The sequence below is a fragment of the Erpetoichthys calabaricus genome, chromosome 17 (genome assembly GCF_900747795.2).
Source record: "Erpetoichthys calabaricus chromosome 17, fErpCal1.3, whole genome shotgun sequence".
Classification (NCBI taxonomy): domain Eukaryota; kingdom Metazoa; phylum Chordata; class Cladistia; order Polypteriformes; family Polypteridae; genus Erpetoichthys; species Erpetoichthys calabaricus.
Window position 1 is genome coordinate 49,036,680 of NC_041410.2, and position 27,810 is coordinate 49,064,489.

Consider the following 27,810-nt stretch of genomic DNA (forward strand, 5'->3'; position numbering starts at 1 on the left):
AATCAGGTGAATAGTCAGTACTGATTAAGAAATAAATGCCACCAGACTAGCTAGGTGATCGGTGTACTTTAAAATGCAGAAAGAGTAAAGTGATTGATTGTGCAGTTTGTTGGATGAAAACAGATAATATGCACATATTAATTAGAAATAAACTTTATATTTAAAGAGATACCAAAAGGTAAAAATAGGTTTTAACAGTACGAATTCTAAGGTAATTATACTGTAGGTTTTATATTGTTTGTGTTTGTAATACTAACCAAGTGAAGTAAGAAAATTAAAATGAAAAATGCCTGAGGGTTCACATATGTACTGACACAACAGAATTAAATTTGACTCATTTATAACCTTTTAATGTGTGCTTTACAGTACAGGTAATTGAGCAAGCGACCCATACACCGTACTAGAGCTCAACCACATTAAACAGCACTGAAGTACCAAACAACGAATCCTGTTTGCTTTGCAGATGCTGGCTGTTTTAAACTAATTATCTTGATTAATATTCACTGTCAGTTAAATTAATGATAAATCAGGAGCTGTGTTTGCATGGTTAATTTATATCCTATTTATCACATTGAAAACAATTTATTAACTAGAGAGTTTAGTTAAATTGACTCATTATTCAAAATGCAGCACTATCAGGCTGAATAATGTGACCTACCAAAAATCAATAGCAAACGCTTCTGTCAATATACAAGATTCATGCACATTAACTAATTATATCTTAAAGCAGTACCAGTTATTACCATGTGAACATCTTCAGAAAATTCAGTGTATTCTGTACTTTTCCCACCATATAAATTTTATCACATGCAGCTGTGTTAACTTATTTCGACTTTAACTGGAATAAATATGAATGTAACAAAGATGAAAGTGATACATTATAACCCAGAAAAACTTTCACTTATACAAAAGATTAAAAATACAAATTTTTAATTTAGTAATACTCCTCTGTAAATATCTGAACCATTTTAAAACTAAATCCTTAATCACAGCAGATTTATTGATTTTCAAAATTGTTCTGAATGGGGAGTGAAAAACCTCAGTTCTGCAATGTTTTAGGGCACTTTCTGTCAAATAAAAGATTGGTGGGAGTTTTGATGTTATTTTTCATAAGAGTAACAGAGATGCCACATTATGAAAATATTTTTAGCATAATTTTATTAGTTTAAAACTATATTTCCCAAAAATATTGCATAGAAAACTGTTAAACATAATTTTGAAGCTGTAGTTTTAAGCAATGTTCAGAAGTATTCCAATTAAGCTTTAGTTTCTTTGATGTCACCAAACTTGAATATCTATTTACTAGAAAATAAAACTGCCACTATAACTCCGAAGAAAACCACTGGTCTAAAGTATATGAAATTCCATTGTTTTAGTTGTCTTTTTAAGTTATAAGGTGCTCTTTGACGTATGTTTCTTATTTCAGCTCTCGTCAGGTTGAGTTTCTGAAAGGTTCTTTGGAACCTGGGGTGTATGAGGTGAGCGTCTCAACTACAGTAGATTTTTTTTTTTTTTTAATAATTCGTTCAGTATATACCATTTAAAATGTGAGTTTTAATCTTGCTTAATAATTCTGATTTCCTTTAGACTGGTGTGCAGGTGAGAACAACTGAGAACAGTAATCCTTTACATAACTTTTGGAGCAGCAGCAAACCCAGATTCATCATGGAGAAATTTGTAAGTATCGCATGTGTTATTGATAAGTTTGAAAGGTACTGCTGGCAAAAACACATTAAGCAAAAAGTAAAGAACGGGTCTACCCGGGGACTACCGTGGTTTCCGTCTGACTGCAAGTGCTCCAGGCAATTTGAACAGGAGACCAGAAACAGTTCCTGGGTTGACTTTAAAAGAAAGCCCGCTGCCTAACTTTAGTTGAGTCAGGATTGGAAGGCAGCGAGCAACACTTAAGGCTAGGGATCTGCACTGGCAATCGGAAGGTTGCTGGTTCGAATCCCATAAATGCCAAAAGAGACTCTGCACTGTTGGGCCTTTGAGCAAGGCCCTTAACCTGCAATTGCTGAGCGCTTTGAGTAGTGAGAAAAGCGCTATATAAATGCAAAGAATTATTATTAACTGAAAGACTGAAGGAGGAAAATGTTGATTAATTTGGTTGAATTGGGTCTGATACTGGAAGACTGTTTTGGTTAAATAAATATATTTTATTTAAACCTAAAATTGTGTTGGGCATTGCTATGTCTGAGGTTAGGGGCGGAAGCATTAGAATTCTTCAAATTGGGCAGAATCAGTTGGCATGCTGACAGTGTAATATAGGAAGTAATAGTCAGTTTATCACCAGATAGTGAAAGCTCGTCTAAAATAACTCCAAGGATTGCTGTATGGGTATTTGTAAGATTTAACATCATTGCACTCTATGACAGATAAGAAAAATCTTTTCCTGAAAAGACATTCATTTTAGACAGTCTCACAACATATTCCCAAACGAGGCTAGAACTGCCTTCCATCACTCATAATTAGGGTCCAGTCCCTGATATATTTAGAGGCCGTTTTAATTTGTAGAGGTGTGTTGAGGGTATGATTTTTCAATTGAATTACAGCATGTTTTGCAAAAATTGAAATGGAATGAATATTGCAAATTATCGAATTCCAGTCCTTGTCCAAGATATTGATAAATAGGTGTCTTTCCCATCGTTGCCGAAGGTGGGCAGTAAGCACTATGACAGTATGCCATAAAGGCTGGAAATGCTTCCAATATTCTTTTTGTTGCAAGTTAAAATGAGTATTTTGAGTGTGTGAGGCACAGTCTTATTACTAGTAAACTGATAATTTATTAATGATTTGAACACATAGCAGGGCGTGCATTCCACAATTTTGATTTTGTAATTTCACTGATACACTACAGCATTTTTTATTTTTTTTTTGAGACAGTATTTTCAATGTTTAAGCTCCTGTGCATGTTCTGCTGTCTCTCAGCTCCAGGCACCTTGGTTTGAATCTTGGCTGGTCACTGTCTATGTTGGTTATTTCTGGGTACTCTAGTTTTTACTTGCATCCCAAAGATGTGCATATTATGGTGATTAACTCTAAACTGGCCCTTTATAACCGATTACAAGTTTGTGGGGGAGGGGGGTGGGTTTGTAATGTGTGAATGTACTATGAAATAGTAACTGTTTTTGTTCTTGACTTCGTGTTAATACAACATACTTTGGACCTTCTGGCCCTATATTTAATAGGGCAGATTCAATAAGTCTTTTTATAAACTTATTGTAAGGTTTCTCAATGTACTCTTTCCACTTTTTCATGCCTTTTGTAAATGTGTGGTACAACTTGCATTAACTAGTTGTTTGCTTGAGATGCTAATTGTTGGTATTTCCTATCTCCACCATGCTTTTAATGTTTTTTTTTCAGTTTCGACTCATTAGTTCATTGTTAATGGTTTTTTTTCCCATGTTCTGTTTTGACATTGTTCTAGTTTCTTCTTGCCTCCATTTTACCACTTCTTCTGTTATCCAAAGTTGTTTTGTGACATCTGTCTATTTTCTCTGCCAATATTGTATTCTGCACCAATAAGAATTCTATTTTTATATAGTTTTGCCGAATTCTTTTGTGGTGAGATCTCTTTTGTAGCTTAGCTTTTGTTATAGGGTTGCTTCTGTAATGTGCTGTGAGAACACTAACTTTCTTTTCTTTTTACATTCTCAAAGTGGCTTTGGACCACTGAGAAAAATTGACATGGTGACTTGGTGTGGGATTCAAATACAGAACACTGGATCCACAGAGAATACTGTGGAGTTACAGAGAATGAGAAAGACATAGTAACAGATTATCAAAATAATCTATTTACTGGTATATAATAGAGAAAAGCCAAGCAAAATTACACCTTTTATTGGCTAACTAAAAAGATTACAATATGCAAGCTTTCAATAAAAGGTGTCATTTTGCTTGGCTTTTCTCTACATTCATAATGGCTAACACGGTACAACACCCTAGTACTACTGGTATATAATAGAATGTCTCTCTGTTTCCTGTACATTCCTACACCCTTTGACTGTTTTGGACCATATTTTGCATAGTTGCTCTCTAGGTCCTAGCAGACAAGACAGACCTTTTTCGAACCCAAAATTTTGACCTTGGAGGTCCCAGTAGTGTTTTCATTTTCCTCATGTGCTACAGTTTGCTCACCAGTTCCACCTACTGATTCAGAGTGAGTGAAACATCTGAAGCTAGACAGCAGACAAAATGACCCGAGTTTAACATTACTAACACTGTGTGCTGCTTCTGTGTTCTGCAATATAAAAAGTTGTATTTGTGTACTTTTGCAGGGGGGTATTTGGTGAGACTTGATCGGAGGGGAAGAGCAGTGCAAGAAAAAGAAGCATCAAGCATTTGTTTAACTCCTGCTGCTTTGGCTTTTCTTTCTGATTTAAGCACTACGAATTGTCCACCTTAAACAAATAGGATATTCAGACTTAACAGAATTTATGATTACAACCCAATAAGGAGTTACTGCAATTCTGCAGTATCCCAGCTAGCATAGGGCACAAGGCAGGAACAAACCCTGGACAGGATGCCAGTCCATTGCAGGGTGAATGAACACACAAATACCAAATATACAGAAGGGCCAATTTAACCTAACCTGCATGTTTTTGGACAGTTGGGAGAAACTGGAGTACATGGAGGAAACCCATACAGACATGGGGAGAGCAAGCAAACTCCATGCAGGGAGGACCCAGGACATGAACCCAACCTCCTTTCTGTGAGGTAGCAGTGATACCACTGTGCAGCCCCTATAAACTAATCTAATACAGTACATATAAAATAATACTTTATTCTACACCGTTTGGTTAATTAAATTTCACAAACATAAGTGTGACTTGCTGAGAGTGGACCTGTAACTGAGTGTGCCATACTTCTATTTTTTATTTCAGATACCCAAATTTGAAGAGAATGATGAGACAACAGAGGAACTGTACACTAATGAGTCTAAGGTTCACTTGGAAGAAAATGTTGGACCTATGGGCCTATCAATTATGAAAGCAAGGTGTCTGAAACAGTTGTTTTTGTAGCACATTCTAAATATGCAGTTTCTTAACTTTTCCATAAGAGACCCTGAGGTATTGCTTAATTTATTTTGTATTATGAGATGGTCAAGTGGGTGACTGTGATATGCTTTCATAGGCAGTTGCTGTCCTGGTACATTTTATCACAGAACCCTAATGTACTCAGACCTGAGGGAGATGCATTTTCTGTGGCACTTTTTCCTCTGTGGCTGCGATGTGATGGCTGTGACCTGGAGGGCATACATTGGTTGGGAGCTGAAATTGCCTGGGCTGGTGTCAAAGCCATTGGTGTAAACATATATACTGTGAAATGCAAAGGTTAGTATCTGCCTCCTCCACAGTACATTTTATACTGTATATGGTAAATGGTGTAGGTATAGTACATGGAATGTGACCAGATTGTTATATATATTAGACAGAACCTTTTTTTTTTTTTTTTTTTTTTTTTTTAGCAAATGATCTGTAGTATTGATAATAGACAAACTTTGTGGTGAAAATAAAGGACAGCATGTTGTTTTTTTTTTTTTTTTGTCAACCTTGTACATTAAATGTTTAAATTGTATAGCTGTCTTATAATCCATATACCGTATTACAATAAATTGTAATGTACAAAATGAATAAATATTCTATTTTCACAGGCCCAGCCACGGGAAAGGCATCATTTCCTGTTCTAGAAGAGCTGAAGCAACAGCACAAAATCAGGCATCACTCATCTGCTGTAAGTTACATCTCTATACATCTACCTCTTAATCCTCTCTACCTTTGTTAGCCAGTTGGATTCATGTTAAAGTACACATGGCCCTTGGATTGTAGTGCATTCTTCCACCACAAAATTAATAATTTAGCTTAAAATCTGTGTAGAATAAAAGCCAATGTTGGTAAATTATCTTCTTTTACCCATTACCTGAAACAAATCCAATCCTTACCTCTGAGAACTGGATGAGGACTGTTTGAGATAGCCTTTGTTCTCAAAAAAAACAAAAAAACTCTTCTTTGTATGGGCTTTTTGTGGACCATCCTGTATATTTCGGAACAATGTTCACTGGACAGCTAAGTCTTAGAGAGATCTTTTTTTTGCATAAAAATGCCTGCATTGTGAAGTATGGTGGAGGGATTGTCTTCATTTGGCTGGCACTTTAGTATTGGTTTAGAGATATAACTCATCCTGGCCCAGAAAATGTAATTTATGAAAACCCAGCTTCCAGTGCAGTGTCTGATGCCCTGTGGACTAATGCTTGTTTTTTTTTTTTTTTGGTTCCAGGATGAAGTGACAAACATTAACTGATGTGATGAACACATGTGTACACATGTCTATATACAATATTGTTCTCACCTGTAACTTTTTTGTACTTGACAGAAAATAGATAGGATATATACTGTAGATAGTGCTTTATTTGTTTCCAAGGATGGTCTTGTCTTCTCAGCTTGCCTTGGCTGGTCGGCTCTTTGCATAGTGCTTTGTAGCTTCTTGAGGAAAGCTTAACTTGTTGTATTGCAACCAGCTAATTTGTCATAGATTTCTGGCATATTACAAATGTCTGGTGCTGTAACAACAACATCTTTAAGCAAGGTATTGTTTAACCCTCTTAACCTAGTTTCCTATCTGGCACAGGGCCACAGCTTGCGGATGGTGGATTAGCATACACAACATATGGCCTGGCAGAGCAGAAGTTTTTAATGTAAGGTTCTACAATTTCATCTGAACAGGCAGGACATTCTGTTGACTCTTACAGGTACATGAAGGTTGTTGTCAAGCTTGGCATGAGGCTGGTTGCTAGTTATCATTAGTAACTCTGAACATGATCTGAAAAACTGAACTTGTTCCATCTTTTATGCATATTGCCCCTTTATCCCACAAAAGGCGCTGTAACTGTTATCTGGTTAGTTTGTTCCTACAGAAGACATTAGTTGGATCCATCTATGTGGCTAAGGGTCCTGCAGTGATTAAAGGTTTGGAGGTGGCAAGATCACAGGGCTGGATGTAATGTGGCCATAAATGCTGAAATCACTGGATATTATCGGGTGTTGTGACTAATATGTTTCTTCAGTATTGAGTGTAGGTGAAGAAAGTACCTCAGGTTCAGCGGATACTATTAGTTGTTATCCTGTGTGGTGTTTTTTTTTTGTTTTTTTTTAAATGACAAATATGTCATATATATGTCATATATTTCAATTATTGGGGAATCACATCTTTCAGCCTCTATGGGAAAGCCTAATGTTGAGGTGCTGAAAGAGCATCACCATCTTATATTTTAAACATTCACATTCATGTAAAATAATGCGGTTTCCATCCTAGCAGTGAAACATTGGTCTATTTATCCTAGTGTATGCCTTTGAAGGGTTATAGAAATTGCTGATCCTGTCTACATATGCTTTGTGGATATGGAAAAACCTTATGATTGCGTAACATGCTATTTTGTTGGAGGTTCTTTAAGAGCATAGGTATACTGTTATATTTCCATATAGTATTAATTCAGATCCATTTCATTACAGACTTGGAACTTTGTCAGTTGCGTGTATTTATTGTCTCATCTCCCATCCATGATTTTCAAGGACAGGCTATCCAGGCACGGTCCAATGTTCTCTTGGCTTCATCAGACTGATCTCTGTCAAGCACTGGAATGATTTGCATCTCAGTGTTATGCAGTTTGTATGAAAATCAATACTTCAGTCAAAGGTTATGGTCCTGTTCTAGAAAAGAGTGGCTTTTTGACTGCACGGTAGGGTGTCAGCAGCTGTTGCAAATGGAGGAGTCCTAGTGCCTCTGTGTTTCGTTCAAGAAAGAGGGAAGAGGTGATCTTAAGGTTGCATGGATTCATCAAGTCAGTGGCAGCAGTTTTGCTGACTTTGTATCAGAACATGATGTTGAAGTGGAAAATAAATTCTTCAACACAGCAGTTTACTAGTTGATCTATGTCCCTATTCTTACCTTTGATCATTAGGACTGTGAATGGCTCAACAATATGGGAGAACCTTGGAGTAGAGCAAGAGGAGCCAATTGAAGTAGCTTGAATGTATAGTTAAAATAGTCCTTGGTATCTCCCATGAAAGGTGTATGACACACAGCCCATTGGGAGAAGACCCGGGGCAGACCCATTACATGCTGGATGGATGAGCACTCTCAGCTGGTTTTGGAGCATCTGGGAAATTCCCAGGAGGTTTTCCAGAGCATAAGATGGCCTGGTCAGACCAGCTCAGTGTGTTTCTACTGTAACCCTCATCCAGATAAGTGGGAAAAAATGATGATTATGATATTGAAGATAGTGGTACATATGCAAATTAGATTTGCCCAGCAAAACAGCATAAAAGTTTCCATGCTTTTTGTCTGCAGAGGAGGATTATAACAAAGTAGCTTATATGTCAGTCAGTCAGTCAATTTCCAACCCACTACAGTAATCCCTCACTTATCGCGGGAGATAGGTTCCAAGGCAGACCGCGATAACTGAATTTCCGCGGAGTAGGGACACCATATTTATTTAATTATTTAACATGTATTTGGACGTTTTTAAACCCTCCCTGTATTGTTTACAACCCACCCTTTACTCTATTAATAACAGGGACAACTGCTAAGCAATATGAAATCGGTAGATAAGTTTACACTTACTGTATAGCGAAGTACACGTAGCTATATATGACGTGATGATGGTGATGAATATGCTGCGCAGTAAAAATGATGACGATGAAGGTGATAATCCCCTGAATGCAGTAGCAAGAGCACGTTAATGCTGAATGAGTGAGATGAGACTTCCTGGTTAATGCAGCACTTCGTCGCTGAGCCAATCAGCAGCACACAGGAACTTAACTGCGTGCTCTGATTGGGTAACTTCTCAGCCATCCGCCAATAGCATCTCTTGTATGAAATCAACTGGGCAAACCAACTGAGGAAGCAAATACCAGAAGTAAAAAGACCCATTGTCCGCAGAAACCCGCGAAGCAGCGAAAAATCCGCGTTATATATTTAGATATGCTTTCATATAAAACCCGCGAAGTCGTGAATCCGCAAAAAGTGAACCGCAAAGTAGCGAGGGATTACTGTATATCCTAACTACAGGGTCATAGGGGTCTGCTGGAGCCAATCCCAGCCAACACAGGGTGCAAGGCAGGAACAAATCCCGGCCAGGGCGCCAGCACACCGCAGGTCACAAACGCACACACTAGGGACAATTTAGCATCGCCAATGCACCTAACCTGCCTGTCTTTGGACTGTGGGAGGAAACTCCAAGCAGGGAGGACCCAGGAAGCAAACCCAGATTCAGATTTCTTTATGCTTTTATCTATTAATTTTTTAACACATGGCATAGCCAGCCTTCTAGAAGCCTTACATTTGATATTAAAAGTGTATTTTTACAATTAAATTGCAGACTACATATGTTATATGCTGCGGTGGGCTGGCACCCTGCCTGGGGTTTGTTTCCTGCCTTGCGCCCTATGTTGGCTGGGATTGGCTCCAGCAGACCCCTGTGACCCTGTAGTTAGAATATAGCAGGTTGGATAATGGATGGATGGATATGGATAATGAAATTCTGGATGGGTAATGAAATTCTGTAGGCTTATTGTTCAGTTACCATACAAGCTCTAAAATAAATAAAATTCCCTTAAAATATACTTTTTTTTAAAGGAATAAAACCTGTACCAAAATATTAATCAATGATACACATGCTGTAAAAGGCAATAAAATGCTTGCCATAATTACAAGCCACAATTCTTATAAAATGTAAATGTTCATCAAGAAGATAAAAATACTAACATGATTAATAAGTTTACATGTAAAATCGACACATTTGGCACTGTAGCTAAAAAGTCTGTTGTTTACCAAGCAGCAAGGGCAATTTTTTCTTTATCCGTTCTTTTCCAAATTAAAAATATGAGCAGTCTGTATGAAGCACAAGTTTGCTTATCGTCCACCCTCGGACAAGGAGTGCCTGTTTTAATTACAGGTCAAATTTCCCTCTTGGGACAATAAATTTGAATTGAACTAAATTGAATTGAATTGAATTGAAATGGAAAGGTCTGAATGCCTTCTCTTTTAATTTCTGTCAAAGATGCACCTCTTTTCTTCTATCCCAACTTCAGCTAAACAACGTGAACATTTGCTGTTCCTTTCCAGGTACAAGGCAACTCCTTAGGTTCCCTTTTCTCAGTTTAATCCACTTTTTAATGTAAAAGTCAAATATTCCTGTCTTCACTCTCTTCTAAAGTTTGACTAGTTGCTCTCTATTTATAGGAAGTTCTGGCTACAAAATCACACATGCTATTTATCAGTTACCATCATACTTCACATAAAGGAGCATACAACAACTAAATTACCATAAAGCTTAGAAAAGCAAATTCTTTATTGAGATGGAAAGTGGTCAATCTAGAGTGATGGCTGATCAATCGGATCATCAGTAGTTATCTTTCTATGAAAGCAGGTTCTATATGTGTGTACCTTAACATCTATTATTTAAGCAGAGAAGAGCTTGTGTGTCATGAAAGGTTTAGGGAAATACAGAAAAACCCAGCTTTTCTTTACCATAGCCAATGTTTCTCAGGTACATTGGCACTAGTCAGTAGAATTTTTATTGGAGGGGGGGAGTGTGATTTGAATTTATTTTGCAAAAATGGTATGTATCTGAGTAAGGCAGAATAGCTACATTCTTAGTTGTTAAGTTAAATGAAAAATAAAATAGTCCCAACATAAAGAAGTGTTTTATCTTTTTTTTTTTTTTTTGTAAAGAGTATATATTTTTCTATTAACTTTTTATTTCCACATACAATTTTTTATTTTTATTAGGTAATTTTGTTAAGAAAAATGTTAATATTTAAGACTATATAGTTACCTTGTTCATGTTCATCTTCAAGTAGAGCAAGATAGTTGAGTGTCCTTTTTGGCTTTATACATATTTGAGTAATAATGAAAGAATATGTTTCTAGAATTTTCAGGGAAGAACAACCTTTTGTTTAACATGAAGCTTACATGCCTTTGTCCCTTGAGCACAAACTGTATACCCTTCTCCCTTGTTTTTAAATTCTTTTAGTTCCATAAGATATTTTCCTTTTATGGCAGGTGACTGCGAAGGGGTATGCTCAGTATGATCTTTTTGGCTCTGCAGTTGTGGAAAATACCATTATTGAATCCCAAAGCAATGTGTATGTGGATTTCTCCTGGAACAATGTGGAAAGCATCTTGCAGCCACCTCCCCTAACTGCAACAGCCACCTTGGTATGTCTACCAGCTACTTCTGGATATTTCCACTATAGCAAAACTCTTAATGTTATAACGAACTGGATAATTTTGTATCTAATTTATTCTCAGTTTATTAGTATGATGTAATGTAAGTCATGGTTGTCACTGAAAGCAAGAAGCCTGTGAGTCACCAGGAGGAGTGCCCCCCCAACCTCACCTCTCCCCCCTCTGACTGATATGAGGCTAATTACCTTTGTCTGGCTGCAGTGCCTTAAATCGATCACTGCTTTTAACCGTCTCCTTCGTTAGGACAGTCTCTCCCTGTTTCATTCTCCCAATCTCTCCAAGATCCTCTCTCTCTCACTCTCCCTCTCCCTCTCCCTCTCTCCCCTGCTGTTAAGGCTACAGATGATTCTAAGATTGTTTTATGCATTGTCTCCTAGAAAATCAAAGTAGGATCTGGAGACCCCCGGAGTCCAGTCTGTCAGCTGTACAGGGAGTTGGAGTTCTTAGTGGTGAGTATGGTACTCCTTTAAGGATCTACTTCATATGACTTGAATTTCAAAGGTCATCCATAATTATTATTCATAGGTTTTGGCTGACGGTTTGAGAACAGGAGTGACTGACTGGCCAGAACCATTGGAGAGCAAGACTGCACTACAACTTGTTCAAGCATTAATTGATGGTAATTGAGAAGTACTGCAGTATGGTTTGTAATTCATGCTGGCAGTTGCTGTGTTATGCAACAGAAAAACTAGCACACACCACTGGCCAGAGGAATGATCACTACTGCTTGATAATGCATGTTCTTTATGTCACAGACTTGAAGCACAAACTGGATAATTTCCAGAATTCACCTGTAAAGGAGACAGAGGTAAGGGGCAGATTATGTCCTAAACTACTGCAAATGTTACTGTTAATCTGCTTTAAAACTGTTGCCATTATTTCTTAGAACCCAAAGGAAAGTGCAGCTAATGACGAAGGATCTATTCACACCGGTTTTGTTGCTGAGCGATGTGACCTTGATTTTGCCGAGCAGCTATGGTGTCGTATGTGGAAGAGTAAGTGGTGAACTGTAAACTAGTTGTGTGGGGGGAATTTTATATCAGAACCACATTAATCATAGTATGAACATTTTTCAGGTGTTTCATCCTACCATAATGTGCAGGAATGTCTGTCTCTGGTGATCCAGGCCTTGAAGACTGGTAGCATTCAGCCATGGGTATGTGAATAGATTAGAATTTACACAAGAAACCATGTAAGTGGTGTTTCTCACTTCCAACTTCAAATAATTCTTATAAATTCTTATTTAAACAAACCATTTTGTTTTTTAAATAAGTGACTTCTATTTAAAAATATTCATGGATCTTGCTGGTGTCCATCTTCCTACCTCAACAGTATAGAATAAGCTAAATAGCAGAGACATTCATGAAAGGGAAACCAGGAGAAAACCCTTGCTCACAAGGGAAATACAAATTACCATTCTTTGTTTTTGCAACAAAACACCTGCATGACCTTGTATATTTCTGAAGGAGGTTTCATCAGTCCAGAGATCAAAATGTATCCTTTTAGCCACAACATTTTAGTTAAAATACAGTATCGTTGGCCACTTAAATAACTGTCTCCATTGGTTGTCCTGTTTGGAAGCTGTGTTTTCTTCATGTGCATTTGGATGACGTATTCAGGGAATTCAAAGGCATAATGAATTAAGCCGATATTCTCTTCTTGAAAAAGACGGCTGTTGATGTACGACATCCTATAAAACTGACACATTTCTGAAAGGAAGAATGGGATGGGATGGGGGGGGGGGTGGGGGGGTTATCCTCAAAACAGATGTGAAAGATACAGGAATAACTGCCTATAAAAAGATTTTTGTCATTTCAATTACTGCTAAAATTTAGGATTCTGTGTATTGAAGTTTAAGGTTCACTTTTACATTCAAATCAATTAAAAACTTTTCCATTCGGTCATCATCTTGTTTTTATTTTTTGTAATTAATGAAACTATATACTGTATATATTTTTGTTTTTCTTCAGTGTGTCTAGTGTTTAGGTTATTGTCATTAAAAATAGGTATTCAAACCAAACCCCACTCCCTGGAGTATATGGAAAAAAAATAAAGAATTCGTATTCCTTCATGTAGTGCTGTATTATTTCTTGGGAGGGGGCAATATTGTAATTTTTCATACATGCCACTTTCACCAGTATTTAATGTCTGCTTTTTGCTAAATTTTGCATGTCATGTGAATTGTCGCTTGTGTTTCAGATCCACCGAGGAAGTAACAGTACTCTGAGCAGGCTAGTTCAACAATCGTATGATGGAAGCATGGACAGTGTAACACTCAGTGGGCTGGTTCCCATCCGCATGCTGTTGGAGCTTGGACTTGACAAAATGAGGAAGGATTACATCAGTTACTTCTTAGGTAATTATCATTTCAACTTGCATCCCAAGAAGTGGCTGACTGACGAGCAGACAGCAGACAAACCACTGAGCATTGGGTTGGTTTGGTCTGATTTGTTTTTTTTTTTTTTGTTTTTTGCTTTTTTACCCACAATAGGTCAGGAGCTAGCAACATTTAACTATCTGGTGAGTAATTTTTAAATATTCCTTTTTTCTTGTTTGAAATGTGATCTCCTCAGTGTGTATATTGTAGCATTATATGTATATACAAGCACAAATCTATATATATATAATTCACTCAGTCCATGGCAAGCAAGATGCACGCAAGACCGAGCCCCACTCACCAACAATTCACTAAGCACCCGACCATGGCACACGCACTACAGAGTCAATAATTCGCGCGAGAGCGAAAGCATTTGCCAAGAATGTTTTCATTAATCAAGAACGAAAGTCGGAGGTTCGAAGAAGATCGCATACTGTCGTAGTTCTGACCATAAACGATGCCAACTGGCGATCCGGAGGCGTTATTCCCATGACCGGCTGGGCAGCCATTACTCCCACTGGCATGCCTCCGCATAAAGTCAAACTTAAAATGGGTTCAGTCGTCATGCTTCTCAGAAACCTCATGCCAGCAAGAAGTCTCTGTAAAGGCACTAGACTGACTGTTCTCAGCATTCACTGCAATGTACTGGAGTGTAAAACAATCGCAGCTCCTACCTCACAAACTGTCCATATTCCCCGGATTTCCCTGACCCCATCAGATTCAAATTTGCCTTTTACTTTTACACACAGACAATTTCCTTGTTACATTGGCCTTTGCAATGACAATTAATAAGGCGCAGGGACAAACTTTGAAAAAGATATGCCTGTATCTGCCAAAAACAGTTTTCAGTCACGGACAATTGTATGTTGCTCTCTCCAGAGTTCCATCTTTTCATTCAATTACAGTCGTATCCTCAAACCCACCCCATTTGGACAACTGTGTCTTTCAGGAAGTGTTCACCCATCAATGCATAATTACCGTATTTTTCGCACCATAAGACGCACTTTTTTTTCCCCCAAAAGAAGGTTGGAAATGTCTGTGCGTCTTATGGAGCGAATATTGCGTCACAGACCATGATGTGTATTACCTGACAAAAGTCAACATCCAGGGGTAGAGGGCGACAAAACTCACTGTTATGTTACAGGCATTCCCTCTGTGCTTGGAGGAATGTTAGACTCATTGACTCGGCATCTAATCCTTGCGTGTGCGTGAGTTGCGAAATGTAAACAAAGGCAAGATGGCATCTACATCTCATGAGGGAGCGAAGCGAGTGCAGAAAACAAAAAAAAAAGCAGAAGATGTTTTGCGCATTATCACTGAGTTGGACTCTGGACTCAACAGATTACCAGCCGCTGGACTACTTCAGGCTGTTCTTTCCTGAAGCTGCCTTTCAGCTACTGTCAGACGAGACAAACAGGTATGCAGAGCAATTTTTTGAATCGAGGGCTGTGCTTGCACCGCATTCTCATTTTTCAAACTGGAAACCCACAACAAAACACGAGATAAAGGGCTTTGTGGCATTACAAATATAGATGGGACTAGACTGGTAATATAACTTCAGAGAGCATTGGTCCAAAACGGGCTTTGGACAGGTTATGTCGCGTGATGATAGGTACGTGATGCTGCAAAGTGATTGTGAGCAACTGAGCTTCATAAATTCTGATACTAGCGATGAGGAGTTCTTGGGGTTTCCATAAAACTAGAAGAGTGCTTGAACCTTAAAGTCTCTCCTTATTTGTTAATGACAGTGATGATGTTTCTTAATACCGCTGTTGAATTTACATGGTTGAAATATTATTCTGCTATATTTTATTAAACATATTAGTGCACCATTTGGTTCAGAATATTTTTTTTCTTGTTTTCATCCTCTAAACCTAGGTGCGTCTAATGGTCAGGTGCGTCTTATGGTGCAAAAAATACGGTATGCGGCGTGTGCTACGCCACGGGTTGGCTAGTAATAATTAAAAAGTACATTACAACCCATCAAGGACATGGCTGCATTCTGCCAATTTAAGTAATTAGCAATTTAATTGTTTTCAGTAATGCAATTTCTACGGTCAGTTTTATTAGGTGCATGGTTTTCACCAAGATTTATTTATTTTTTTAGGTGCCAGTATAGTTGCAACAACTAATTGACATTATCGGCAATAGTTGATTATTAAAAATGTTGGCAACGATCACTTTCATCGGTTAGTTGATTACATCATTAGACTTAATATATTGTGGTGCACAATTGCGTCACTACTTCTCTCAGTTGTGAACACATTTGAAAAAAGGTAAACGGTAAGCAAGTTGCAGAAAAGACAGTGTGACCTAAGACTTTCAAGGTTTGGTTGTGAGTTGCAAAACGTTTAGGTCTGACTTCATATGGCTTGAGAGCACATTGGAGATGCACAAACATTTGAACAGGAAGCATACCATTACAGGGTCTGTGGAGGAGTAAGACTTGCCTTCATCCCACTAAGTTGAATGTCACTTCACCGTTACATGATGCAGGTATTGTATATTAACACAATGTTTGCTAGGCTAGGTGTAATGACATGACTTTTGGTTTGAAATGAGGAATAATATGAGTCATAGTCCAGCCAACTAAAATGCACTAGCAATTAAAACACTAGTACATGGGACAGAGTTTTATGATAAGTGACTAAAAAATATGTGTCATTAGCCAGTAGCTAGTACACATTCAGATTTTCACTTACCATATTTGGATGTTTTTTTGCCACAGTCACTCTGCTAAATTATGGTGCTACATTACACGCTTGCAATGCGTGTAACATTAGCGTGTGAATGCTTACAAAAAATGGCTGCAAAGAACCTTAAGTACTGTATCTGTCCAAGCAGAAAACTTTTTTCAGTCTCATTTGCAAAAGAAATCAAAACCTCCGCAACAGTGCAGCAGTGAATGCAACAGCACAGCAATCACAACTGAAAGGCACATCTCTCATTCTGAGTCAAAAGGTAGGAGCGGGGTGGAAAAACAAAAGTTCCTGACTAGTTGGCTATCAACCTTCAGCTGGCTTTTATACAGTCTGGAGAAAGACGTGATAATGTGCAAGTGCTGCTACAGTAAGCCTAGTATAGCCGGTAAAACAGATTTTGTGTCAGGTTCACATACTTTCAAAATGTGAAAATCTAACCGCACACTCCCAATAGCAAGTGACATGTGGCAGGCTACAACAGTGTGTTGGCTGAAAGCAAATATGCCAAAGAATCTGCAGTGGAAAAAGGTTTCCAGACACAAACAAGACGAATGGTGATGTAAAAAGAAATGAACTGTCAATTAAAATAAACCCTGCATAGTAAAGTCTGAACTGAGTTTCACATACATGAAACCACTTGCGTTGCTGCAAAAGGATAATAGTCTGGACATTTCCCCAGCATATGACAACCAATTTCTTTAACAAAAGTTAATAGTAATAATTTAGTCATTGTGGTGGAATATTATGGTGGTCAGATACTGTATTTACATGATGCTTTGCCAGTAAAACTTCTCTTTAACAGAAACTGGAAAAAAAACTTCAAAAATAAATGTGTACTTTAAGTTATTAAATGTGTGTTTAGTTTGATTCTGAATATATAAACCAAATTGAGAGTTTAGGTAATTTATTGAAAACCGTTGTGTTTTTAAGGCGTGTGTGTGAGTGCGCATTGCACAACCAGAGCCAGAAGTGCCACTAAGTGTTTTATTTCTATTTATTATGATTTATTTTCAATGTATTATTATATAAATGTTGTACTAAAAGGTATATTTTGTTTACAATGTCTGCAGGTAGTTTGTTTAAAAAATACTTTTCTGAAAATTTTATACAAATCTGTTTATTTGGTGAAAAGTTCAGTTTCATGAAGTTTGTTTTTAATTTTGAATGAATTTTTTAAACTATCCAAGTAATTGGTTAATCAAGGGTTTATTTTGTCAATTAATTGATTATCTAAATAATCATTAGTTGCAGCCCTAGTTGCCAGTTTTAGTTCAAATCAATTGAAAAATGAAAACTGCATAAAGACCTTTACATATTTCTATGTGACCTCTATCGGGTTAAATTACTTCTGAGTCAAACTGCCAGTCAGTGTTTGAAATTACACTGGCAACCCAACCTGGTGGTTTACAATACAGTATCTCAGTCACTGCATCACAGGCATTACTTTCACTCATTGACAGAGATCTTTTCTTCTTAACTTAAAATAATAATGGTATTTGCACTCTTCAGAAGAATAGATGTGTGTAATCTGTTCACTTGACTCATAAAATTTGAATGTTTAGAAATATTGCTGTTTAAACTGATATCTTATGTAAGGAGACTCTGGTCTAATTTTTTTTTTTTTTTTTTTGTGAAAGCACCAGACATAATGTATTGGGTTCGTCCACTTTTTGAAGCAGCAAAGGTCCAGCTTTAGACAACATGCCTGCTGATTTTTGGAGGTGTGTTTATTGTAGCAAAACAAAGTTAGAAGTAATCGATTTTCATATATGTCTTCTCGGATAAAGAGACGTGTTCTTTTCTTCGTGCACAATGAACGGTGTGGGTGGAGTTTTCATGTAAGCAGTAATCACTGCAAAGGACGCAATAGAGTAAAACTGGCAAGGCTAGAGTAGAGTATCATGAAGCCTCTCTCTTTAAATTTTTTTTCCTCTTTTCTCCAATTGGCTAAAGCTTCTAATTGGTGTATTCTGGCTTGTAGACCTAATATTCATGAGCTAGACTAAACATTTCATCATAGTCATAGATGGATATATCAAAGTTATAACCTTTTGTTATTCAGGATTACTTCCTGTGCAATTCTGTTGATTTGCAAGAGCAAGTCCATCGACTGAAGAAACTTCACCACATGCTTGAGATAGTTGTCAACTGTAGTGCTTTTCTCAGCCTGGAGCATGAACACCTCTTCCCTCTAATGCAGTAAGTGTCTTAAATTGAATGTATTTAAATGTGAGTCCGGGTTTCAAAGCCAAATTTTTGTTGGAGCAGACAGACTTTTTTTTAATGCAGAAAAAAACACCTGAAAGGGACAAATGAATAAGCATTCTGTATTTGTGTTGCAGGTCTCTCTTACAGTTTTATGAAAAGAACCCTCATGATGAAGAGCACATATTCAGCCTGCCTATTAGACCCTCATTCATCAGCAGTTTCTACCAGAAGTAAGGAGGATCACCATCAGTGCCTTCCTATATTAAATTTATTTGTGTAAGCATGTTGAAATAAGACATTTATTGGTATATAATGCCAAAAGAAGTTTTTTCTGAATTCATGAGTCCTCTCTTACCTTGCCTAACTGTATAAAGTTGTAATGTCGGGTGTTGTGCACTAACAGAGATCCACTGTAGTATGCAATGATTGTAAGTATCAGATCCTGTCCAGGGCATTGTTGTGTGCTATGAAACCTCACCAGTTTGTACAAATTAGTTGTAAGTTGGTCAGAGAAGCTTAAAAAATAATAAAGAGAAGCTCATATGGTAGAGACATTTCCACTGCATGTGAAAAATGTGGGTAATGCTGTTTTTGTTTTAAATATAGTGCACCCCCACAAATGTGGCGTGTGGAACTGGTCAGTGGTCATGGACAAAAAGAGGTAAAGACTATTTTTCAGCTCAGTACAAAGTCTGCTGTGGACCACATGGCCTTTGATGAGTCAGGTGAGTTAGCTTCAGCTTGAACATAAGTGTGAACAGATTATAAAAACTGAGCCACCTCCTAGAATTTTGTCAAAAGATTCCTACTGGCAAATTTTGCTTAGTAGCAGTGTGGACACCTGGCTATGATTCCTGTGGCTTAGGCACCATTCGCATCTCATTAGAGCTTAGCCTTTTCTAACCTAGGTGCTAAACTGGGTAATCTGTTTAGAACTACAGTATATTTTATGAGTGCTGCTTAAAAGATAAAATCCCTACATTCAGCCTCATAATCATTGATAGGAGCATGTTGGTTCTGCTCTAGGTAAATAAATTGACTTAGATAAAAAAAACACTGTTGATTGACAGAACATTTGTATTGGGTTCTGCTTAATGTGCCATCAATAATGGCTGTTTCTGGTTCATTTGAAATTAAGCCTCATGATGTAAACAACAGTTTGTTTGCAGCAGTTCATACTTCTGTTGAGGCTGTCTCTGTGTTGCGTGATCTATTCTGTACAATCCTAAACTGCTATTTCTTTTAAGAAGTGTGGCTAAACTACTTTTAAAGGAGATACCAAGCGATTAAGTTAATTCTTTCTAAGTCCTAGTAGGTGATCTCATTCTGTGTAGTAACTACCAGATGGGGAAAATATTCCTGAGAACTATACTATTGTTCCAGTTTTGTTTTTATTTTTTATTTGTTTTTTACCTTAAATTGGTCTGCATATTTAAGTTCTCGGAGTTCCCATATTAACATTTGCATTTTATTTACATGCATTTGAATAAGAAAGATAAGCTTCAAAGCCATCTCTCATGTTCACACTTCTGCAACAGAGACTCACTTTATTGTGCTTTTCTTTCAGAGTTGCATCTCAAGAGCATGGCCAATGAAGAAGGTGAAGAGACATTCTATTTCACCAGCATCATCGAGTGCAGCCAGGTGCACTTTGTTTAAATTAGTATCATCCTTAGTCTGGTTTAATGGGGTGGGAAAAAAAGATATTGGGGGACCTGTTGGGATAGGTCTTTAATATTTCCACAATTGTAAATACACAGCAAAAGAAAATAAAACATATTATTTAAATAGAACATGTAAAAGTCTCTGCACTCTTTCGTGGCAAGTCACTCTCCCATCTGATGCACGCAGAAATCCATGTTTGTTCAATACAATAGTCATCTGGTTTGATATTTTGTGGCCTTTTAGTTTGGTATTTGCTCTGACAAGCCACTAGTTGTGTCTGCGGAGTAGGAACATGAGGAAGACTGCGCTCAGGAGTATGCACAGCGTGCATACTGTAGGCACGACTATTTCTGTCACCATCTCCATGTGGCTGGCCAAGGGATCTGAAAGCAGATGAACATCAGGGTGAAGTGGAGATCAGTATTGGGTCTGCAAAGGACTGGGACATCTAAGCAGAGGCAGACATTGTCAAAGCTCAGATGTTTACTAATGAGTGTGCTTACCATGAATAAGCCTGAGAATATTAGCAGCAGTGGTCCTCTGTTCCTCTATTAAAGGAGAGAAGCAGTTACTAAGAATGGTGTCAAGAGCACGGTACATTACCCCTTTGAGGAATGTGGGTTGGTCTACTATTGGCTAAAGAGGGCCTGGCTAAGATTTGTAAGAACAGAAATGAAAAGCTTTGCAAAATGTTGCATTGAATCCTGACAGTAGATAGAGCTCATGTATTGCTGCAGATGGTACACTGTTTGTGTGGGCAGCTGTAAGCTGCAGCCAAGCCCTGTTAATTAAACTTCATCATGCACAGGCCAAACCCTTGCCATTTCAGCCTGTTCTTTATTTTCCTGTGAATTTCTTCCAGCTAGAATGGCAAACAAACAAACAAGAGAAAAAAATTAATTGCCCTTTCAGGGTTCTGCTGTCTAGTTTCATAGAGAAACTAACTGGGGTGAGTGTTTTGACAACTTTATGTAGTTCAGAGAGCATGTAAAGATTTTCAGACCCCTTTCTTCTATCTAGGAAATGCAAAGACATTTCCTCTCACATTTAATCTACTTGGCCATGTTAATTTGCAGGAGTTGAGATTTTATTCATGTTTGCCCCTGCTTGTTGTCCCTCAGCTCAGTGAAGCCCTGTTTTTATAGCACCACTGTGTATACCAACCTGCTGCAAGAAGCTGATTACTGCTAGAGCATGTCTCCATTGCTTTGCGCATCCAAGAGTCCACCTGTCAAGAAAAGTTGTCTTCATTAGTGTGTTCAAGCACAGGCACTCAAGCTCTGAACAGTTAATTAGCAGTGCTGAGTACATACAGTTAAATGTTTCCATTCAAGGATGTATTGACTGTATACTGTACAGTAGATAGATAAACAGTACTTTATCTGTCCCAAGGGAGAATTTTGGCTTTTTACACACGTTCAAGAAGTAAACAACAACCCAACACTCCCTTCTCAATATACACAAAGAAGTACAAAACAGAAGGAGACTTCTGATTTGGCTGAAGATATTATAGCATTCACAGGGAGACATTATAAAGACAGTATGCTGTAGGTATAAAGGAGCTTTTTTGACACACACTACTTTTAACCAAAAAATTATTCAACATACTGTATCATAGAGAGGATATACAGCCTTGCACATATGCCATCAGTTCTTTCTCTACTCAACTACTAACTTGAGTGAGTTGAGAGTGTGTACAATAACTGAGCTTGCCTTCATAATTAGTGTGTTCATTTGGTGGGCTTCTCTTGACATGATATAACTGGCTTCACGCACCACAGTGTAGGAAATTGCACTGGCTACGACAGAGTTATAGCACATGTAAAGGATGTCATTACCCACATTAAAGAGCACAGTCTCCAAAGAAAAACAGGGTTGCTCTGCCCTATCTTATACAGTTCCTTTGTGTTATTGGGTGACTAGTGTGGAAGTGCACATGTTGTTTATAAGATCTTTATTCTCAGAATAAACAAAGCTGACTCCACCCCACCCCTCCAAAATTAGGACAAGTAACCGTAAAAGCCATGTTCTAAGGGTCCTCAATTTCAGTACTGCAGGGCTGCAGAATTCTTTAGTCCAATCCAATTTCTTAATTATTAGTCAAACAACATTTTGGTGTTTCATTTTAGTTAACTTGCGTGTAAAGTTTCCAATCCTTAATTACTTATTTCAGTCTTAAACATATATAGTCACTCTTTTAAAATTTCTTATTGTTTTCTTAAACAACTTCCAAATAACAGTAAGATGCAAAACACAAAGCATCCAGCAGCTCATCATATAACCTGGTTCCATGTACACCTCTGTATCTGTTTTAATAAAATATTTAGAAAGAAACGGAATAGAAAAACAATGAACGACTGAGAATTTTTAATCTGTTTTGGTCCACAAATCATGTGGATGATATAATCCGAAATGAAAAATATACAATTTAAGAATGACCTGATGTAAGAGAAATAAAGCCATGGAATTACTGTAAATAACAAATTCAGTTATTAGCAAAGACTAGCTTATAATTTGGAAATTGTGTTGGAACAAAACCCCACAGTCACTGTGGCCTGGTAGGATGAAACTGTTACCAAGACTAGACCTGGCACTGGTTCCTGCATTTTTAGCTTAAATATGTCTTTAGAAGTTTAAATTGGTATTTTCAAATGCCAGTGACAAAAGTGATCCATTTTGCTAATACTGCACAGGTGTATATTTTCATGCTTAATTAATTGGCTAGTTCTAAACTGTTTTACAGTTAGTTTGAATGTGTCCTTCGGTGGACCTGAGCATTTGAACCTGCAAAGCTGGTATATATATATGTATATATACTGTATATGCTCTGTGTGTGTGTGTGTGTGTGTGTGTGTGTGTGTGTGTGTGTGTGTGTGTATGTATATATAGTGAGGGATGGCCGGCCAAATATTCCGGTCCTCGCATCCAAGCCGCTAGATGGAGCTCTCCCAACAACATGGAAGTGCCCCAAATTCCAGCAGGGCCATATGGATATTGTAGTTTTTATAAACAGCCTTGCTGGATACCATAGGGACCACTAGGAGCCGCTGGAGGGAGGCTCATAGAGGGCTACATGCCCTGTAACCCGGAAGTGCGTCATGAACACATGACTGAATGGAACGACGTGCTTCCGGGATGAAGTGGAGTTTTTATATGACCTGGAAGTGTTCCTAATCACGTGGACAGAGAGGGCGAAACACTTCCAGGTCAAGGACTATAAAAGGACTATGGGAAATCCCAGACGTCGAGCTGAGCTGGGTGGAAGGGTGGCAACGCGTCTGGGAGTGTGGAGGATTGTTTATTGATTTATTATTATTATTTATTATTATTTGTGAATTTCCCATTGGGATTAATAAAGTATCTATCTATCTATCTATCTATCTATTGAGTATTGATTTGTTATTGAATATAGTGGAGTGGTGGTGCATTGTGCACTTCATTATTATAATAAATAGTCATCTTTGGACTTTTACCTGGTGTCTGACGTGTGGTCTGAAGGTTCAAGGGGTCACGGAGACCTTAATCTGTCACAATATATATATATATATATATATATATATATATATATATATATATATATATACAATGTATATAAATATATAATATACTGTGTGTGTGTATATGTACAGTAATCCCTCCTCCATCGTGGGGGTTGCGTTCCAGAGCCACCCGCGAAATAACAAAATCCGCGAAGTAGAAACCATATGGTTATATGGTTATTTTTATATTGTCATGCTTGGGTCACAGATTTGCGCAGAAACACAGGAGGTTGTAGAGAGACATGAACTTCATTCAAACACTGCAAACAAACATTTGTCTCTTTTTCAAAAGTTTAAACTGTGCTCCATGACAAGACAGAGATGACAGTTCTGTCTCACAATTAAAAGAATGCAAACATATCTTCCTCTTCAAAGAAGTGCTTGTCAGGAGCAGTGACTGTCACAGAGAGATAGAGAAAAGCAAACAGATCAATAGGGCTGTTTTTCTTTTAAGTATGTGAAGCACCGCGGCACAAAGCTGTTGAAGGCGGCAGCTCACACCCCCTCCGTCAGGAGCAGACAAAGTGAGACAGAGTTTGTTTTTCAATCAAAAATCAATACGTACCCTTCGAGTTTTTAAGTATGTGAAGCTCCGTGCAGCATGTCGTTTCAGGAAGCAGCTGCACAAAAGATCACAACGTGAAGATAATCTTTCAGCATTTTTAGACGAGCGTCCGTATCGTCTAGGTGTGCGAACAGCCCCCCTGCTCAATCCCCCTACGTCAGGATCAGAGAAAGTCAGCGCAAAAGAAAGAGAAAAGTAAGTTGGGTAGCTTCTCAGCCATCTGCCAATAGCGTCCCTTGTATGAAATCAACTGGGCAAACCAACTGAGGAAGCATGTACCAGAAATTAAAAGACCCATTGTCCGCAGAAACCCGTGAAGCAGCGAAAAATCAGCGATATATATTTAAATATGCTTACATATAAAATCCGCGATGGAGTGAAGCCGCGAAAGGCGAAGCGCGATATAGCGAGGGATTACTGTATATGTATATATGTATGTGTATGTGTATATATATATATATATAATATATAATATACACGCCTGGAAGGACCAGGAGGTGGCGTATTTGTCCTCTGGGCCACATGGGGGCAACCGCCCTGGATCTGGAGAGGACCACGGGAGAGGAGCAAGGAGGCTCAAGCCCGTTGGGACCTGTGGCCACCGCCGGGGGGCGCCCCGAGCCTCAGAGAGCCCAGGAGGCATTCACTTCCGGAAGAACATCGTCAAGCACCTGGAGCACATCCGGGTGAGAATAAAAGGGGCCACCTCCCTGCAACCAGGGAGCTAGAGTCGGGAGTGGGAGCATATATATACACTCTTGAGCTATTACTGTGTACAGTATATGTATATGTACTGTATATATATATATATATATATATATATATATATATATATATATATATTTTTATTTTTTTTTTTTTTTTTTTTTCTGAAGAAGTTTTTGTTAACTTATTTCATTACGTTGTATTAGGAACTCATTGAGTTTACTAAACTTGTGCCTGAGTCGTTTCAATCAATATCAATATAATCTGACTTTAAATTTATATATTTAGGAATGAGTTTATATATTCCGACGCTGACTTTATATAATCAGGAATGACTTTATATATTCTGATGCTGACTTTATATATTCAAGTTTTGACTTTATATATTTGGGAATGACTTTATATATTCTGGGTGGCATGGTGGCGCAGTGGGTAGCGCTGCTGCCTCGCAGTTAGGAGACCCGGGTTCATTTCCCGGGTCCTCCCTGCGTGGAGTTTGCATGTTCTCCCCGTCTCTGCGTGGGTTACCTCTGGGTGCTCCGGTTTCCTCCCACAGTCCAAAGACATGCAGGTTAGGTGCATTGGCAATTCTAAATTGTCCCCACTGTGTGCTTGGTGTGTGTGTGCGTGTGCCCTGTGTTGGCTGGGATTGGCTCTAGCAGACCCCCATGACCCTGTAGTTAGGATATAGCGGGTTGGATATTGGATGGATGGATTTATATATTCTGATGCTGACTTTATATATTCAGGAATAACTTTATATATTCTGATGCTGACTTTATATATTCAAGTTTTGACTTTATATATTTGGGAATGATTTTATATATTCTGACACTGACTTTATATATTCAAAAAATCATTGTATTTGCCTGTTTGGCACCCTATAATATATATGTATTTAATACCAAGTTCCTAACTAATTAGATGTGTGGAAGCTTGAAGTTCTACATTAAAGTGTTAATCTTAGTATTTTGTCAATTAAAACTGCAGACTACTGGTTCATCTTTTATTAATAAAATGAAATTCTGTAGGCTTATTGTTAAGAAACCATAAGCAAATATAAAATTCCCTTTAAAACACATACTGTTTTAACTAATAAAACAAATACACAAAATATGTATCTATGATACAAATGTCATAAAAGAAATATTAAACTTTCATACTTATAACCCACTGTTCCAATAAAATGTTCATTAGATGTTTGTCAAGAAGATACAAGGACAAAATAGCTCCTTGACCACTCAGATCTGCTGATGAATGGCGTCTGGTGATGCCACCTCTGCGTGAATCTTTTTATGTGTAGCTCCTATCTAGCAGAACCAGTTGCCCATCACCACTCAAAACTCTGACTCCCTCAATGTGTTCAAGATGCATTTGAAGACTTTCTTGTTTGGTGAATTTATGGCCAAGTGATATCTGTTAGGTTTTGTAAATCTAGGAATTGTATAAAGTTATATTGAGCTTTTCACTTGTGAAATCGATTTTGTACCCTTGTCCACACTTGTTCCCAAACAGTCCTGAGACTGATGCTGCTCGATTTCGATGACCTCTTTTGTAAGTCGCCTTTGGCTGTCTGTTACTGGGGCCAATTTCCTTTCACTCCAAATTCAGCTAGACATCATATACGTCTGACGTTCCTCTCCATGTACAGAATAGCTCTCATTTCTCAGTTTTTGGGTCCACCTTCTTGATATTCCCACATTCTCTCTCCTATGGTATGCCTTGCTGTGCTCAGTTTACAAGAAGTTATCTGTGCTTCCTCAAGTGCCATAATAAGTTAAGTAATGACTAAGTTACTGCAAAGCATAGAAGGACAGATGCTGAAAAAAACAATTTTTTGACACTGTACAATGTACCACAACACTGAGTCATTTGGAGTAAAAATTTGAAGATCCAGATTAGTGGCTGATTGAGTGGAGCATCATTAGAATTCAGTTTTACAAACTTATATAAACTAAAGTAATGGAAGTACTGTGTACTGTCAAACAAATATTACTTAAGCTAAACAGATAACACTTGTGAGGGGAAAACTGTGAGGAAGCCTTGGACTTAGAAATGCTGTGCGTAGCTGCCTGTATTGTAAAGTTTGCTCATTCAAGTAGATGACTAGTAATTACTAGTTTTCATTCAGTAAGAATGAAATGTCTTCCAGGATTTGCAAAAACGTGGTCTTTATTTCCAAATTTACGACAGAAATTATTATTTAAAAACTATTGCTATGCACTGCCATTTCCTGCTGTGGGGAAAGCAATACCCACCCCCACCCCCCCTTACCCCTCTCAAACACATCGAAACAATAGCACAGTCCAGTAATCGCTCAAAAGTGAATTTTTAGTGCAGTTGAAACTTGTGTAAGTTTTTGCCACTCACCTCCCTTTGGTTTGGGAATCCATTGGAACTGATAATTTTCTTGTAGTACTGAACTGAAGCTTTAGGGTACCGGGGCTTGTTTTTATTCCTGAAGTCAACATAGTATAGCCCAAATCTTTCTGAATAGCCATCTTCCCACTCAAACTTATCTAGCAGTGACCAGGCAGTGTAGCTCCTGACATTCACACCATCTTTAATGGCTGAAAAACACAGGAACAAAGGGTATGAGTGCCATGTCAGGCTTACTGGCTTGACTGCACTGATCTTGATATGTTTACCTTTCAGCAGCTCGTTGATATATTCTTTGTAATACTGAATTCGCCACTTGTCACATAGCTCTGTGCACATTGCCTTCTCCGATACACCATTCTCTGTCACATAAATCATGGGATTTCCATACTGCGTCTGAAGGGCATATAGAGAGATTAA

General features: G+C 38.0%; 2 protein-coding genes across 6 annotated transcripts in view; one reads left to right on the plus strand and one right to left on the minus strand.

Annotated features, from left to right (window-relative positions):
- The window catches only part of zwilch (zwilch kinetochore protein), a 33,255-nt gene extending 13,027 nt beyond the window's left edge, over positions 1–20,228 (plus strand). The window contains exons 2-18 of one of the 2 annotated variants that reach the window (XM_028823292.2): positions 1,427–1,478; positions 1,588–1,677; positions 4,887–4,999; positions 5,137–5,336; positions 5,657–5,736; positions 11,065–11,220; positions 11,628–11,699; positions 11,776–11,869; positions 12,006–12,058; positions 12,137–12,245; positions 12,327–12,406; positions 13,450–13,606; positions 13,742–13,770; positions 18,392–18,528; positions 18,672–18,767; positions 19,144–19,262; positions 20,105–20,228. In XM_028823292.2, the coding sequence (XP_028679125.1) occupies positions 1,427–1,478; positions 1,588–1,677; positions 4,887–4,999; positions 5,137–5,336; positions 5,657–5,736; positions 11,065–11,220; positions 11,628–11,699; positions 11,776–11,869; positions 12,006–12,058; positions 12,137–12,245; positions 12,327–12,406; positions 13,450–13,606; positions 13,742–13,770; positions 18,392–18,528; positions 18,672–18,767; positions 19,144–19,262; positions 20,105–20,196 (1,729 nt within the window). In that variant the 3' untranslated portion in view covers positions 20,197–20,228. Of the gene's footprint in view, positions 1–1,426; positions 1,479–1,587; positions 1,678–4,886; positions 5,000–5,136; positions 5,337–5,656; positions 5,737–11,064; positions 11,221–11,627; positions 11,700–11,775; positions 11,870–12,005; positions 12,059–12,136; positions 12,246–12,326; positions 12,407–13,449; positions 13,607–13,741; positions 13,771–18,391; positions 18,529–18,671; positions 18,814–19,143; positions 19,263–20,104 lie in introns of those variants that run through there. The other variant, XM_028823294.2, reaches the window with a different exon arrangement.
- A 30-nt stretch (positions 20,229–20,258) lies between these two features.
- The window catches only part of LOC114667812 (lactase-like protein), a 36,918-nt gene continuing 29,366 nt past the window's right edge, over positions 20,259–27,810 (minus strand). The window contains exons 11-15 of one of the 4 annotated variants that reach the window (XM_051920323.1): positions 27,660–27,786; positions 27,382–27,581; positions 21,367–21,430; positions 20,706–20,750; positions 20,259–20,585 (exon numbers count right to left, since the gene is read on the minus strand). In XM_051920323.1, coding sequence (XP_051776283.1) covers positions 20,470–20,585; positions 20,706–20,750; positions 21,367–21,430; positions 27,382–27,581; positions 27,660–27,786 — 552 coding nt within the window. In that variant the 3' untranslated portion in view covers positions 20,259–20,469. Of the gene's footprint in view, positions 21,065–21,366; positions 21,431–27,381; positions 27,582–27,659; positions 27,787–27,810 lie in introns of all 4 variants that reach the window. The other 3 variants (XR_007933728.1, XM_028823295.2, XM_051920324.1) reach the window with 3 other exon arrangements.